The 16,938-nt window shown below is 41.8% G+C and overlaps 1 protein-coding gene across 6 annotated transcripts in view; it reads right to left on the bottom strand.

Moving 5' to 3' along the window:
- Window positions 1-1,464: 1,464 nt before the first annotated feature.
- Window positions 1,465-16,938, bottom strand: part of SMARCA4 (SWI/SNF related BAF chromatin remodeling complex subunit ATPase 4) — a 112,077-nt gene continuing 96,603 nt past the window's right edge. For 5 of the 6 annotated variants that reach the window (XM_074203418.1, XM_074203420.1, XM_074203421.1 and 2 more), the window contains 5 exons: window positions 5,746-5,854; window positions 4,923-5,024; window positions 4,333-4,465; window positions 3,693-3,832; window positions 1,465-1,953 (listed from right to left, as the gene is read on the bottom strand). In XM_074203418.1, the coding sequence (XP_074059519.1) occupies window positions 1,921-1,953; window positions 3,693-3,832; window positions 4,333-4,465; window positions 4,923-5,024; window positions 5,746-5,854 (517 nt within the window). In that variant the 3' untranslated portion in view covers window positions 1,465-1,920. The remainder of the gene's footprint in view (window positions 1,954-3,692; window positions 3,833-4,332; window positions 4,466-4,922; window positions 5,025-5,745; window positions 5,855-16,938) is intronic. The other variant, XM_074203423.1, reaches the window with a different exon arrangement.

The following is a 16,938-nucleotide window of genomic DNA, read 5'->3' as shown; positions in this document are numbered from 1 at the left end:
GGTGAGAAAGGATGGGGGATCAGCTATTTTTCAAGTGGGTATGACAATTACTGGATAAAAATGATTGTCAATAGAAGGGAGGTAGGTGGTTACTATGTGCCAGACACTATGGTAAATGATCAGAGTTCACATTTATAGCCAAGTACATTCTATACAACCTTGTGAGGTCATGCATTTATCACTTTTCTACATTTGATTCATAGGGCACAGGTATCCATCAGGCCCAAAACCCAGATCTCCTGCTTCAGTCCTTCACTTAGATTCCTTGCTTCTGCGCCCTCCTTTAGTATGAACATTCTCACTTTCCTCCAACAGATCCTTGGAAGATCTGGTTTCAAGTTTTCCTCCCTGTTCTGGGCACCCTCCTCTGAATAAACAAGAACAGTCACCTTCCTGCTCTTCTTCCTAAAGAACAAGGACCCTAAACTAAAGCCAGCTGTGACTCAACACTGGGGTGAGGGGAGTGATGGAGGAGAGAACAAAATGCTGGTCTAGATTGGTTCTCAGCTGTGGTTCTAGAATCTAGGATTCATTTGAGGTCTTCACTTCAGCTACTTTGACAGGGGTGAGGGGATTCAGTTCAGAAAAGGCCAATATGTGAGAACCCTCAGAGAGAATTGTCCCCACAACTTGTTCTGGTGATTGAGAAAGGAGAGGATGATTTTAGCTGGTGTTAGCCCCGCCCACCTGCCTAAATCAAACCCCTCCATTCTGACCCACACAGCCATCCTTTCTAACCCAAACACCCAGGGCCTGGCACTACCCTTGCTTCTACTCTAGCAGCTCTGCAGTCCCAAAAAAACATTGCCCCACTTTGGCCATTATTACAAAAGGGGCAATGGAGGGAACATGCCAAGGACAGTCCCATTTTTCACCACCAATGTGGAGTGTGAAGAAGTATCCTGGGTTAATATATCTGGATGGGGTTGCAGGATCTTAAAGGATGTTGAATCTAGAGCAAGTTAAGAAAATGTACACTCAGATGAAGCTCCACTGGGCCCCATGACTTCTGAAGTCGACATCTTTGATCTTATGATTCCCCACACCTAAGGTTGGTAGGTACACAATGGCTGGAGAGTGAGGAGTGATCCTAAGAAGCTGCTTCTCTACCCAGGGAAAGGCCCAAGTGACCAGGACTTTGGATTGAAGGTCCCTGCCTTTGGACACAGAATAGTCACCTGCGTGGTCAAATGGAGACTCGAGAGGATTCTCATTCAACAAATGTTGGTCTAGATCCTATCCTCTTCTTTGGAGAAGCCAACCCCAAAGGCAGGGCTAGCAGTCCTGGCCAGGCAGGGAGTCTCCCTCCAAGCTTGTGTCCAAGACCTCAGGAAGCATGGTGAGAAAGCAGGCTGGGGATTGGGGAGCAGGGTGGATGGGAAGGTTTTTGTAAATCACCAGAAATGTGGAGTTACAGAAAAGACTGCCAGACATAAATATTGTGAAGAGAATAAGTCCACCAGAGAGAGTCTTTGTTGTTTAATTTATTACTGTCTGAAATCCAGTGACGCTGACACACACACACTCACTAGGGCCAGTGTCTCCAGTGGACAGGTGGCACCTGGTGACTTTGACCTGTTGAATAAAATACAGTACTAGTAGTGGACGGCTACACACATGCATCCACAGTTTAAACTACAGTGATTCAATACTGCGACTGAAACAGTACTGCCAGAAAAGAAAAAATAGATATCAAGTGTTCCCCAATTCATAATTCATTTTTTCCTTTTGAAACAGTTAATGCTGTTACAAACGCTACTGATGTCAGGACAAGGCAAGACACAACAGTCCTACATCTCTGCAGTATAAATATGGAAGATTTGTATACAGTTTACTGAAGTCTCCTACTACATCATGTGTTGCTACCCGTTACGCTAAAGGAAGAGGGGCCCTCGGGGTCTACACCATGGAATGTCCGGGTTAGTCTTCTTCACTGCCACTTCCTGAGCGATCCTAGAAAATGGGGCACAAAAAAGGCTGGGTGAGCATGTCATCAGGGAGACACAAAGGTGGAACCCTCACGGGAGCTGCTCAGACACCCCAACATTCCTCTACTTCCAAGGGACTTGAAGATCACCTAATCCCACATCCTCATTTTCCTGATGAGGCCCAGAGAGGAGGAAGGTGCTCCAGGTCACCTTGCTGGGAAGCAGTTGGTGTGCTCTTGTCAGTGTGTCCTGATAGCTTCAATTCTCTGTCACTATCAAGATCTGATGCTAGGAAACACTTAGCTCACTCCCTGATTAAGGGGAGGCTTCCACCTCTCCTGGGAACCAGAATCAAATGCATGTTTGATCTCAGGTGTCCTGAGGTGATTGTCTCAGGTTATTACATAAGATTTTACACATGGAGGTGGCCTTGCACACCAGTGGCATTTCTGGTCCATCAGATTAAATGTTTATATTCACAGGAGGTAGAAATACAGAGGTTAAACTAAAAAAATGGCTGAGCTTTAAGGTATAACCACAGATTGGCTCTTAAGGTTTGTATTTTAAGTATTTTAAAACGCAAAAAAATTTGGATTTTAAAGACCATTTGTATGTAATCACATTATCAACATGGACAATGAAAACCAGGAAGACATAACAGGAAATCTTAGCTTGGAACAGTGGAAAGGTAGGAAGCTTACCCTGCAGGAACTAAGAATAAATCAAGGAGAAAAACTAGATGTTGACATCAACCCAACTTTGGCAGAAAGGAGCTAGGATGAGCTATCCTAAAATGGCAATTTGGGATATTCCATCATCTGGGAAATGGGAACTACTGCATTTTTTTTTGTTCAAGGCACTGGTTAAGTGACTCGCCCAAGGCCACACAGCTAGGTAATTATTATGTGTCTGAGGCCACATTTGAACTCAGGTCCTCTTGACTCCAGGGCCAGTGCTCTATCCACTGTGCCACCGAGCCACCCCTACTGCATTCTTTATATGTGTATGCACACTGTCTGGCAAGTAAGGGAGAAATGGGGAAGATAATAACATTATGCTCAAACTCATACAAGAGGACTGGACTGTCACCTCCTCCCCTAAAAGCATGGCTCTCAACTGGGAGAGACCCTGGCTTCTCCTAGTCATGGAGCTCTGGGCTCAGTGTGGCCATCCTGGGCTCCAGTCACAGGAGCTCCTGCAGCTCTGCTGCTGCTTCACATCCCAGGGACAGCTGGACAGTGAGGGCTGGGGCCCTTTGAAAATATCCAAGGATCTTTCTAGCTCCAAGACCATACACTATAGAATGTGAAAGTTCTTGTTTTTGATAAACAAAGCCCCTATTAGGAACATACCAGGGTCTGGTCCAGGTTCTTACATATAATAATTTTGTCAAGGAGCTGGGAGGGGAAGGGAATCTGTTTAAATTTTAGGTACTTGACTTTTAACCAAGTTAAAAATGATTTAAGACCAGCATTTACTTTCCATCTCTGTCTCTTATTACCTGTGCATGGTCTTGGGGAAATTAATTTATACTTCCTAGTCCTCAGTTTACTTGCTTATAAAGTCAAAGAAAGGTCTAAGTGTCCTGAAAAGTTTAAAAAGGTGTAGTTGAAAAGAAAAGCTTTTTCAAGAGCATTACCCAAGTGTATCTGGCTGACATTCCTGGCTCTTTGCTCTTTGTACCTCATGGCTAGACTGGACTTGAACCTTAATTTTCCCTTCAAGAAAGAAGATTTTCCCCACATGTGACCCTCTTGACTTTACCTCCTCCTGTTCTTCTTCACTGTCATCATCACTCACTACTGGTTTGGCTCGGGAACCTCTGCTTGTACGTCTCCGACCCTTTAGCCGGTCTTGTGCTTTCTCTTTTCGACCAAGCTTAATCTTCACTTTGACAGAGCGAGCTGAAAAAGAATAGATAGGAAATGAGATTGTAGGGCTAATTGCTAGTCTCTAAGGAGGACCAGAGGGATGAAATTAGTTAAAGGCTTTTAAGTAACCCAAATACATCTTGTTTTCATGTCTTTCCCAGCTTTTAACTATCTCTGCATCCCAGAAATCAGGGAATAAAATTACTTTATAAATAAATTTGCTTCCTCTTTTTGCATCACCTACCTAAGGTAGTACCAAATGGGTCTGAGACACATGGCACCCCAGGTAACCTCCCCAGGTCCCCAACATCAGTATCAGTAGTCATCTACATCAAGGCAAAGAGGAAAGGTGATTAACTTCCCCATAAGCTGGTTTCACAGGAGACATAATCTAACGTAGCTCATTCCTGTACAAACACAAACTTTTTGCCAGACTGGTCTCTCTGGGGTTTCCATTTGTCCAGGGGTGATAAAAGGTTTCTGGTTAGGAAGCTGTCACCAGTAGATCCCAGAAAGTATCAGAAAAGACTTACATTCAGATTCAGAGCCTTCTTCTTCTCCTTCTTCCTCCTCTTCACTTTCTTCTCCTTCGCTATCATCCTCTTTCTCAATTTTCTGTCTCACACTGGTGAAAACAGACTGAAGGACGATTGAGTCTTCATAGATCTAGGGGAAGACAGTGAGCCTGAACCTGAACAAACTTGTTATATACAAATCTAGACAGATTTATGATAACTATCAACATGATGGTGTTGGGGACTCCTGATCCTCTTCCTTCTTTGCTTCATGGGAGAGGGGGAAAACATGTTTAAGGAGAGTTCTCATATTATATGTGGGCATATCTGATAGTAAGGTGGCTATTTAGAAGCACATCCACTATGTGAAGGGAGGTACTGCAGTAGTATGAGAGCTATTTTCTGAAAGTGAGAAATGGCCTAGATTTCATGGATGTGGTCCCCTCTCTTGGGCATACATAAACCCTGATGATGACTAGGAAAACAAAGAGAGGTGTTAAAAATACTTCCATGGTTGGTCTCAATGGTTGGCAGAGGAAGGGAGTAAAGCAGTTTTGGCATCTGAAATGGGAGAGTGGAAAAGGGCTCTGGCAGGGTTTGGTCCTTACCAGTGAGCCTTCCAGGTTAAAGGTCTGGGCATTCTGACAGAGCAACATCACATCTTTCTCTAGGTCATTGAGGCTGCGGTACTTGTGGTTCCGGATCCGTTCCTAGCAAAAGGGAGTGAAGAAGGAAGAAGGTCAGGAGTTAGTACAAAATAAATAAAGAAAACTACAGAAAACCACCTTTCCCCCAAAGATTGTCCCATATACAACTGACTCCATTAAAAGATAACTGTCCTGCTTTTTCAGCTCATGCCACTATTTCAATAGGATTTAAATGGATCTCAATCAAGCACTTTAAATATTAGTATATGTGGTGACTGTTGACCATGGGAAAATGCAAATCTTCATTCAAGTCAGACCCATTGGGGTCTTTGCCTCCAAAATGACCTTGCATTACCCAAGAAATTAAGGTTTACAAGCAGCAGGAACAAGTCTAGAGGACAAGAGTGGGGATGATATCCCACAGGACCTTTTTAAAATGTTTCATTAGTAAGACAGGGCTGAGGGCTTCTAGCCCACATAGAAGAAATCTCTCTTCCCCTGCTTCATCTGTTTTCTAGGTGATTTTTTTGTTTTTTTGGGGGGGGATTTCTGCTTTTCATTTTTTACCCCTCTTAATTTCTTCTACTATTCTCTTCTTTTTGTTTTTGTTTTTTGCAAGGCAAATGGGGTTAAGTGGCTTGCCCAAGGCCACACAGCTAGGTAATTATTAAGTGTCTGAGACCAGATTTGAACCCAGGTACTCCTGACTCCAGGGCCGATGCTTTATCCACTGCGCCACCTAGTTTCTCCCCGTTCCTCAGCTTCATCTCTAAGGCAATGTTACCTTTATTTTCTTGAAATCCACAGGTTTTCGGATTAGCTCGTAGTATTCTGGCAGCTCTTTGCGGGAAGGAAGTTGAATAAACACCTCACTCAGCTGGCGTCCACTACTACTACAAAACAAGGGGACACATACCCACCAGGCATGAACTACCGGCTCAGCCAGGCACCCACCCCAAAAGTCAGGCTCCCCTCCCTCCCCAGCAAAAGCTCCACAAACATAAGGATGACTACAACACTAGAAATTTCACCCTTTCACTTGCAGGGTGTAGCCTGTGTGAACTAAAAAAGGAAGGGAATCTTTGGACCTGGACTAACTGAATAGCAGCACTAAACCAGGGAAGAGAAAACGGTAGAAACCTGAGACCTGTCCAAACATTCTAAAGACATTAGGAGAAAAGAGAATGAGATGGGCCACAGGGTGGGAAAAGTGAGAAAAAGTACATTTGGATATATTAGTTTCCCCTCACAGATCTGACTTTAGGCAATTCAGGAAGAGTTTATTTTAAGATTAGAATGTTAAAATAAAAAACATAGTTTGTTCAGACAAAAAGTACAAACTTAGAAATTCGTTTAACTTTTGAATATTTTTATTTTTTGTTACAAATAGAGGTACCAGTAGCTAGACTCCCAAGGAATATCTTGCAGTTTCTGCCAGTTTAGGAGAAGCAGGCAAACAACAAGGAACACAGGAGACCATCAGAATAAAGCAAAGAAGTTTCATGTCCTAAGGGAATTAGGTACTGTCCAGCAGCAGGCAGGTAAAGAGTGAGCACTCAGTTCCACAAAAGACATGGAGTTTCTTAATAACACTAACTCTCCAAACGCCAGGATCACACCCAGGCTCCTCAGAGTCACAGGATGAGATGCCAGTCTCAGATACTTCGGGAACTTCATGTGTATGAGCTCCCTGGACTTCCGTGAATTGAAGTTCTGTTCAGTTTGAGCAAATTCCTCTACTCTTTGGTGTTTTTATTTCTTGACTTAAGAGGAACTTACTTTCCCAACACAGGCAAATTGCTTTCATGGGTCAGTAGCAGGTGAGAAACAAGAATTGTAAACTACAATTAGTACAAAGGTTCTGCTCATACACACTATCCCAAGGAATATTCCTGGAACAACTAGCTGAAGAAGTATGGCTTTTTACAAAATCTAATACCTTTTCCTAACCTCAGTTTCCCTTATCTGTAAAATAGTCCTTTTCAAATAAAACAGCAGCCATGCTTTTAGGTTCCTATGGTGGTATACATATTTTAATTCATTTTTCAGCCTCACAACAAACACATGGGGTAAATATGGTCTCAATTGGCAGATGGGAAAACAGTCTGAGTTAAGTGACTTGTCCAGTGTCACACACCTGAACACAGGTTTTCCTGACTCAGCCTAACTCTGATCACTGTACTAAGACTGAATGACCCAAGTGTGAGTCCCACAACAGAGCAGAAGGAACACAGGCGAAGGGTTGGTTTACTGCTTTGACCCTGCACTCTTTATCTCTTTTCTTTGGACCTCAGTTTCTTCCTCTGGGATGTGAGGAACATGAATTAAATGATATAAAGTCTCTTTGAAATGATGATTTAACTGAAATGTACTGTCCTTTCTTACTGCTTCCAAATCTTGGAAATGAGATTTACAACAGCTTGTGCTGACAATAAAAACCTTCATATTTCTTCACAAAATAATAAAAATGGTTTTGGGGGATGTAATTTGTTTGTATATAACACTTATTCCCCACCAATATCCCTCCCTCCATGTAGAACCATCTCTTCTAAAGGAGAGATTAAAAAAAAAACCCAACAACAAAAAACCACAGTCCAATCACACTGCCCAATCTAGTGATGTGTCTAGTGGTCTGAGGATGTCCATCCCGTGCCAGTGGTGAACTATTTCCTGGCAGAGCAAGAGTCTGAGCTTCAGTCAGAGGGCATCAATGTGGGCTGTCAGTGCAGGTGGTTCTGGATTTGGATGCCTTCCAGAATGTTCATCATTCACATGGCTGTAGTCACTGTGTACATTGCTCTCCTGGGTCCACTCTCTTTAATCTAAATCAGGTTCACGTAATTATTTCTGTGTTTCTCCAAATTATTCACATTCTTCATTCTTTATAATGCAACAACATTGTCCATTAAGTTCATGTACCATTTACAGCAGCAGGTTAACAAAATCCTTTCCATTTCGTAATAGATTCTTTCACGCAATTGTCTTTTGTACATACATTGAAATAACTTACATTTATAATGCTTTAAGGTTCACATACCTACATTTCTTCCTTGAATCTTCAGTCCAAGGAAGTTAAGGAGCATGAGTGCTATTGTAAGTGAATCCCAGCCAGTCCAGTCTGAGGCTGAAGGTCCTCATTTGCAAACTAAAATGTCTGACAAGGAGATCTCTTCATGTGCCCTTCAAGTTGTCAAGGTCTAAGGAGGCTCTTCTCTTGATAATAAAATTGGAGAATTTGAAGAAATTCAGTGAAGACCTCAGGAACATCACCATTAAGTTCAAGAACAGAATGCAGACCCAAGTCTTCTCTTTTTCACTTGGGTCATGTCTTAAATCCTTTACAAGCAGTCGCTTTTGTCTGAGCTCTGGCCAGAGGACATCATCAGATGCAGAAGCAGCCCCTGCTTTAGACAAAGCAGGGAGCTCTGTGGCTGAACCTCTTGAGGTGGAGCATTCCTTATGCTTTAGGATACTTTCATATGCTCAATGATGAATTACTTCTTAAAAGACTTGTAACCTTCCCCAGTGCCTCTCTGCCTACTGGACTGTCCTGTCATTTGGCTGGTGTGAGCTTGTCCTCTTTCCTGCCTGCTTCTGAGTTAGGAACCATAGAAAAAGCAGGCGTCCCACACCTCCACACTCCTTTGCTCAGCTGTCACCTTTCTGACTCTCATGCCACAAGGACAGCTGCTGTGGTCATAACAGGTTTCCCTCCATCCAGAGACCTTGTCCTGTTTTACATTTCCTGCATCTTCAGGTACCAAGGCAGAGCTTCCTCAAGGCCTTGGGTCTAGTAGAAGACCAATTTCCTCCCATATCCTGTCATATTCCCCCCATGGGGGAAAAAAAAAGACTCGCTTGTTCCTGAAACACTCTGGCTTCTTTCTCCCAGGGTTTGTCCATAAGCAGTCTGCCTTTACTTCCTATTGCCTTAGGAAGGTTCATGCTTCCCCTCTGAATGATATTTGGTTGGAGAATGCCACCTTCTGGGCTCAGTCATTTAAAAATTATTTAGTGCATTTCCAGTTGCTGACAAAGGTTTTCGAGCAGACAGTATGACTCTTACAGAAGTTCAGACCAAAGGACTGCTGGATCCCCGAGGAAGAAGAGGGGGACCCTGCCTTCAAAGGAGGGCAGCTGCCATGACTCCTCCTGACTGGTTGTAGCTGTCTGGTGAAGATGATGCTGATGTCACAGGAGATAGGAGGAGAATTAGAACAGATTGAACTTCATTGATGTCCTTTTCACTTTTGGATTTTTTTTATTACTTGTAGAACATTTCTTACAGAGGATGACAAGTCTGGCCTTGTTAACAATATGGTGCATTTGGAAATGGTTCTTCCATAGTTGAACAGCTAGGTTAGTCATGTTGTTTTGGGCTAGTGTGGAGAAGCTTCTACACATTACACACTGTTCGTCACTCTGCTGCAGGGAGAAATAAGAAACAAAAACAAAGAGCAGTTTAGTGGACTGCTACTGACACTACCTCAGAGAACATTGCTCAGAGTGACCTCTGGTCCCTAGGCCCCAGCCTTGCTACAAAGGAGGTAGGCAGGTGGGCTATAGAGGGAGACAGATTTGCTGTAAAACATCAGATCAGTAAGAACAGGTTGTATAAATGGGTTAAGATAGAATTGGATGATTCTGAATTCAGATAAATGTAAAATCTTACCTTCCAATAGCGAAGGGCACTTTCAGGATCTATGTGGATTTCCAGGTCACAGGCTCAGGAAGTAGCTGTTTTCAACTTCTTTTCAACTCTACCCCCTTAAGACTTGCTCTGATGCTTCTCTGCACAGCCTATGTTGTGCAGGGCAGGGCAGGGTAGGAAGCTCCTGGTTCCTAATCTCTATAGGTCCTGCATGGAGGAAGGTAGCACCCCCACCCTATTTCAAGGAGCTGCTAGCTATGGCACCAAGGGCAAGGTATTTCCTCTTCCTGAACCTCAATGTCAGCTGTAAAAATGGAGGTAATGACACTGGCTTTTGCTGCTGCTGTCTGTCTTTAGGAATCCATCTCCCCATCAATTCCTAGCTCAAGGGAAGGCAAGTGGACGAGGCTCATGAGTCAAGAAAGTGGACCACAGCACCCCCTAAAGGTGCATGTGACAGCACACACCACTGTCTGTTTTCAGGATACAGAAAAGAAGATAATATTCAGAGAAGACAAAATCTGTCATTGAAATCTGCCTCTTCCAAGAGTATATACCTGGCCTTTCCACACTCAAAGCAGTAAACCACAATATGTCATCTAAAAGGCTTTATTTATCATGGGTAGGAAAGAATAAACATTACATTTCCCCCCTTCTTCTTCCTCTCTTGGATCCTCTAAGATCAGGCAGAGAAGCCCTGGGTAGATAGCATGCATGGGCTAGGTAATGGGCCCTATGTTATCTGAGAACCAGCTAAGTTAAGAGAGGATTGGAATCAGAAAGGTAACTATCACAATGGACTTTTTTTTTTAACTCATTTAACTAAGACACTAAGGTGTATAAGGGATATGAGTGACTCAGGAACAGAACTATTCAGAGGAAGGGAATCAGAGATCCTGAAGTTATCTCTCGCCCCTGCAGTTCTTGGGACTTCACATCTATATTGTCCATGTAGGAAACAACAGGACTGAGACTGAAAATATAAGCCTGCCCAGAAACCAATCAACATGAGGACAAACAAGAAGACCAGGAAGATTCCTAGAATTGCCAGACAAGGTTTCTTCCTCACATGCTTCATTGTGGTACTTCAAGATTACCCTCTCTTGGGGCAGCCAGGTGGCACAGTGGATAGAGCACCAACCCTGGAGTCAGGAGGACATGAGTTCAGACACTTAATTACCTAGCTGTGTGAACTTGGGCAAGTCACTTAACCCACAACCTTGACAAAAAAAAAAAGGTTACCCTCTCTTTCTCAAAGGTGGACCCCCAAGGGACTACAGGATAATAGAACCAGCTGAAAAAGCCTTCAAGCAAAGGCAGAGACACAGGGCTACTGCCTGAAGACCACACCCACTAAAGGTAGGGTGGCTTGTTACTAGGAGTTTGGCAGAACAATTCTTCCAACAGAAGTTCAACCTTTTGGTTCTCCCTTCTGCTTCTGTCGTGACAGCCATATAATAGGAAAGGGGGGAGACAGTAGCAAGAATCACAAAGGTTGTAGTAAACTTGAATCTAACTACTGGTAACTTGTTTTATTGACCTGATACTCAAACTGGATTCTCAGGATAGCTGATAAAGTAATGGATAAATTGAGGTATACCACATGGACAGTTTCCTGACAAGTTAAACTGGAGGTATAACCAGAAAAGGCAGAGGGACAGCCATTTAGCAAAGATGGACAGATGGACAACCCAAGTGCTATGTTGGTATCTAGGAAATATCAAAAGAACCAGAGGAAGTAGATCCTTACGAAGTAATTATACAAAGGTATGGATAAAAATAACACATGATGAAGAGGCATGGAAGAATAGAGACCCTGAGAGGAAGGTACCCACACTGATGAGCTCATGGAGTCATCCACATAAGTAATCCATTAAGTCCTTTCTCTAAGCCCTTCCCTGAGGGAAAACTTTCAACACTCATATAATCCAAAGGAACAAAAATGAGTGATTACAACATACTACCAATCTTCCTAAATCCCCTCTGTCCAGGCCACTCCCTTCTCAAACACCTTTGATAGATTCCTGGTCCCTTAATCTGGCAATAAAGGATTCCCACAATTGTGTCAAGCAATCAGTGGGCAGAACCAAAGTCGATATGAAAAAAACGAAATGGGGGTGGCTAGGTGATGCAGTGGATAAAGCACCAGGCCTGGAGTAAGGAGTACTTGAGTTCAAATCTGGCCTCAGACACTTAATTACCTAGCTGTGAGGCCTTGGGCAAGCCACTTAACCCCATTGCCTTGCAAAAAATCTTAAAAAAAAAACTGATTCTATAAAAAAACAAAATGGTCCCTTTCTAACATAGGCTGAAGTACTACTTGTGTAATAGTAGTAATAATAATAGCACATATTATGTAAGGAAAAGGTGGAGACAGTATAATACATCACCACTGGCTGTAAAAATTTTGCACCTTTTACCTACTAGATACATAGAAAAATGTGACTAGATGGCTAGAATTAGATATCAGAAGCTATCTGGCACTACCGATGAATATTTTCCATAGTACAAACGTGGATCTCAAAATAACCTAGAGAAGTCAACAATATATCATACTGTGCTCTATTATCAAAATGGATTTGAAGCTGGGAGAACTGCTTGGAAGAAGAGGCTTGTTAGGATCTGAGAGGGTTTTGTTTATCGGTGAAGAAATCACAAAACTCAAAAGCTAAGAAAAAGGATAAATTTCAGTTCACAGATAACTGCAAATAGTTATAAATCAATTCACAGAGTCCTTCATGGACATGGTAAGGTAAAGAGAATGAGTTTTTAAGATGGTAAAATTTAAGTGAAGAAAAAACAGTTACAAGCTGGGTGGCTGGGTTAAGATCAACATGGATCCAGCAGCTTAAAGAAACTATTTGGGGAGGGATCAGGTAGAGTTATGGGCAGAACTGACTGGATCAAAGCACACCAAAAGATTGTGTTCCTGAGCATATCAGGATTTACCCTAAATTCTTAAATTAAGGTTAAGATACCCCTTGATTGGGACTTCGTAAACACAAGGTAGCTTTGAGGAATTTATGTATGATGTTTAAGTAGGAGGTCCTGGTGAGGCAACCTGGAGACCCTAGTTTAGATAGTATTACCTAGCAGACTAATACAGGAGTCAGTATAAGAATAGGGAAGGTTTAACAGCTTTAAAAGATTAATGATTTTAAAAGAATGCCTATTTACTAAGTACATTCTTTGTTTATAGGGGTTTACTGGTAAGGAAAGCACTATAACAAAACAAAAAATGATAAGGATTATAACATTTGTCTCAATACAGGAAAAAAGGATAAAATTACAGTATTTTTTTCTGCCCAGAGTCACCCTGTTTCAGAACTATTGCCCACAGTCACCTGGAGAGAACACTTATGGAACAATTTTTAAGACAGATGTCATCACACTCCATTAGGCTCTCTCCAAGTTCCTTAAAACAAGAGGTTTTCAAAACCTAGAGATAGAGGTAGATAAGATGGGGTGTGTCTCATCCTCACTGTCTTTCCTGCTGCTAATGCCATACTGAGGATGCCTTCACTAAAAGTACATCTGAACAAAAATTCAAAAGAACCAGAGAGGGAGAGCAATTTGTTCTAGGATCCTTTTTATTTAAATTCCATCAAAAAAGGTGAGACCAAGAATAATAACTAAATAACAAAATGTGGCGCTTTATGTACATTACTCCATGCATACCATACTCTAGATTTCTTTCTAAAACTATGGAACCAACTTAAAACTCCCAGTTGAAGTGACTGGCTCCTGGTCTTGGGGCCAGAGGCTGGCTCTGACCCTCCTCTTGATGGCTCTGACATTCACACCACCTTGGGGGGTTGACACCTCTCCATCTTTTGGTGCCTGACCTTGCATGGTGTATGTGGGTCCTTAGTTGAACTAATTCTTGACACCAAATCTTAACCACCTTTTCAGATCTAATTTGAATTCCTCCTTTGTAAAGATATTTTAGCCCCAAACTATTTCTGCCACTCATTCATTAATGATGAAGCAATGCTGTTTTCCCATTCCCAGCACCTCCTATCCCTTGCCTTGAGGGGCTGCCTAGTACTTCAAAGGGAAGTTCTCAGAAATTGAAAATACAACAGTGAAAATATACTAGATGTTAGCTATTTCCAAGTAGTCTTATCATGTAGAAATTTCTCATGAGACTGAATGGTATCTTCTAAATTCAGTCTACATTAGGGATGGTAATGGTGAGGGGCTTCTAGGAGAACAGATCAAGAGCTGGAAAGACCCTCAAAAGTTAATATCTAGTACAATTCCCTCACTGTACAGAGGAAGAAAAAGAGCTTAAAAAAGGGAAGGTCCTTTTCCTCAACAGAATGGTAATGGAAGACCTGGGACTGAAATCAGGCCGATAAGACTCCCAGTCCAGGCTTCACAGGTTGGAGAGGAAAGGAGTGCCAGGATTCTCATCTCCACAACTGTAGATGGGGAGTGTAAACCCATGGGTAAGTAAGCTGTCCTCTCTATACACAGATCTCTCTCTCTCTCTCTCTCTCTCTCTCTCTCTCTCTCTCTCTCTCTCTCTCTCTCTCTCCCTAATTCTAGTCTTGCACCACTCACTGCATAGCCTAAGGGCATCTGTCTCAAATTCAATGCTTCCAAAAAAGAGCATTTCATCTTTTCCCTTAAGACATCCCATCTTTCCAACTTCCTGCCATCTGCTTCCTTCTAGTTTACATCATAAGGATGACCCTAGACTCTTATCCCTCCTCTAATCTGATCAGGTGACAATTTGGCTCCTTTGCACCCCTACAGAGTTTCTTGCATTGGTCTCCTTTTCTATGCTCACACAATCACCACCCAGAGTTCATGCACTGGCCACGTCCTGACTGGATCACGGCAATTGTCAGAATTCTAACTAGTTTCCCTGCCTCTACTCTTTCCCCTCTTCTATTTATCCTTGACAGCTGTCAAACTGATGATATTCTTAATGTAAAGCATGATCTTATGTACTTAACTTGAGGGGCTCTTTTTTTATTTTTTATTTTTTTTAGGGGCTCTTTTTTGTTTGGAAAATAAAGACTATTAATTCCTTTGTCTAAAATCCTTTGTGACCTGACCCAGTCGTGTTTCTAGGTTTCTTCACTCAGTGTTCTGACCAGATTAATTAGTTCTAACCAGATGTGGCACCTACTAATTCTGCTCCCTGCTCCTTCCCACCTCCATCTCCAGTATGGATTCCCTTATCTCATCTCTGACTCAGAGAATACCAGGTTGTAAGAGCCACTCTCCAGCAGCCTTTGCTAATTTCTCCCAGTTTTTAATGCCTTTCCTACCACATTACATGTGCTCCTCATCCCCCCACCTCTACATATTTTCTTTTTTTATCTGTGCATGTTTTCCTCTCTATCCAACAGGCTCCTTGAAGGTAGAAGCTGACTTTTTGTTCTGGATTTTTAGCCAGTCCTAGTACATACTTAATAAATGATGTTGAATGAACAGATGTGTATTTGAAGGGAGTTGTGCCCCTTAACCAGCACAATATAGACTGAACTTCTGTGCTTTCTCATTCCCTGGGTTTCAGAAGAACTCCTAAATAATTCAGACAATTTGGTTTCATTGCATTTTGTGGGCATCACCATGTTCTTTGCTATGAGACCTCCCTTTCCTTTTCTGATAATTGCTATTTTTTCAATAATGCTTATGCCAGTTCTTGAACCTTGGTCTTGATCTTACTTATGCCCATTATAACTATGTACTCACATGGAATCTAAGGCTCACAAAGGGGAAGGTTATTTGTCTAAAAATCCCCACTTTCCAATTCCCAATGTATAACTGCTCCTACAGCCATAGCAATGTCTCCCTTAAAGTCTACTTGCTGGAATTATTTCTTTCTAGTATGCTCATCCCACAAGGACAGACACCATATAACACTCTAGAGCACATTTATCTACACAGTAAAGTGTCCTATCAATATTTGTCACTGAAAATGCTAGATAACAGGGGGGAAATGACAAGAAGAACCCATCATACCCAAAAATAATCTTTAAAGAAATGCTCTGAGGAGGCAGCATGGAGGAGAGCGGTTCCATGGGTTACCCTAGTTCAAGGAAGACTGGTTCTACTTTCTAATCATAGCCTCTCCAAGATGGTTGAGATCTCCAACTGTCCTTGAGCAGGATTCTCCTCTACAGTTTCTCCATTGAAGAACTTTTGTTAATGAGAGAATTATGATTCAGGAGGCAGCTCATTCCACTTGTAGTTAGCACTGATTATTGGGAAGTTTTTCCATACATTCAATCAAAATCTGCCTCTCTGTAACATCTCCTATTGCTCTTAGTTCTGGTTCTGTTCAATCTGTCATTCTCATTTTGACAATGAGACTAGACACTTAGGGATAATTAGTATGAGTATGGGAAAAGTATATTCAAATTCACCAATTCTAATCACCCCCCCCCCCAAAACAAAAGACAATGTTCTGGTATGCCCACAGTTGCATTTTACTGAATTCTGAGTTTCAATGAAAAACATGTTCTAAAGTCATCCACTTTTATTATGCTTCTTTACAGTGTCCTTTAGTTGGAAAAGGTGAGGTTCTGTCCCCAACTGCTATGTGTAATGTTTAATTCCTAGGCTATTTTTTAGATCTGCTTAAAACAGAGAGCCATCCACCAGTTTTCATGGATATTTGAAAGAAGCCTACAAAGGCATGTGGTGAACCTAAGACCATGTACGGAAAGAGATGAGACAATGGGCATGGCTGGGAGCATGAGAATCAATGAAATTCCCCATCTTTCTCACTACTACTTTACATAGCAGAGACCTCTACACAGAAACTGTTGATCTCACTGGGTATAATCTCCCTACACAGAGGAGATATGCTGTATGTAGAATTATGTATTCTGTGTCTAAAAGTGTCTGTCACTAGTGCTGTGACCCTTAGAGCAAGTCACTTAATCTAAGACTCAGTTTAGCTCTCTTTAAAGTGGTAACAATACTTACATTGTCTGATTTATAGAATTATTGTGAGGAAAGTGTTTTACAAATTTTAATTATTATTAAAGTTTTACTAAAGGTGAATATTCTGAGCAATAGAGGACAGTAGTGCTATATGAAACACAATAATATCTAGACCTCTACAACTTTTTTTCCTTACATAAATATTGATTCTTAAATGATATTTTTGTTTCAATAAGTAGCATGAGCTAGATTGAATTTATGTTATGTTATCTATAGTTGTACATCAAAACTGGCCAAAGAAAGTAACAATATAAATTGCTGAATCCCTCCATTTTTTTTAGCTCTCATCTTCCTAGTATTTAGGACTCCTAAGTGGTACTCAAGATATTAGAAAAAGGCACTTCCTTCCAAAGTTGTGCC

This window comes from Macrotis lagotis, chromosome X, assembly GCF_037893015.1.
Source record: "Macrotis lagotis isolate mMagLag1 chromosome X, bilby.v1.9.chrom.fasta, whole genome shotgun sequence".
NCBI classification, from domain to species: Eukaryota; Metazoa; Chordata; class Mammalia; order Peramelemorphia; family Peramelidae; genus Macrotis; species Macrotis lagotis.
The sequence above is the reverse complement of the archived record's forward strand: the minus strand, read 5'-3'. Positions and strand labels throughout refer to the sequence as shown.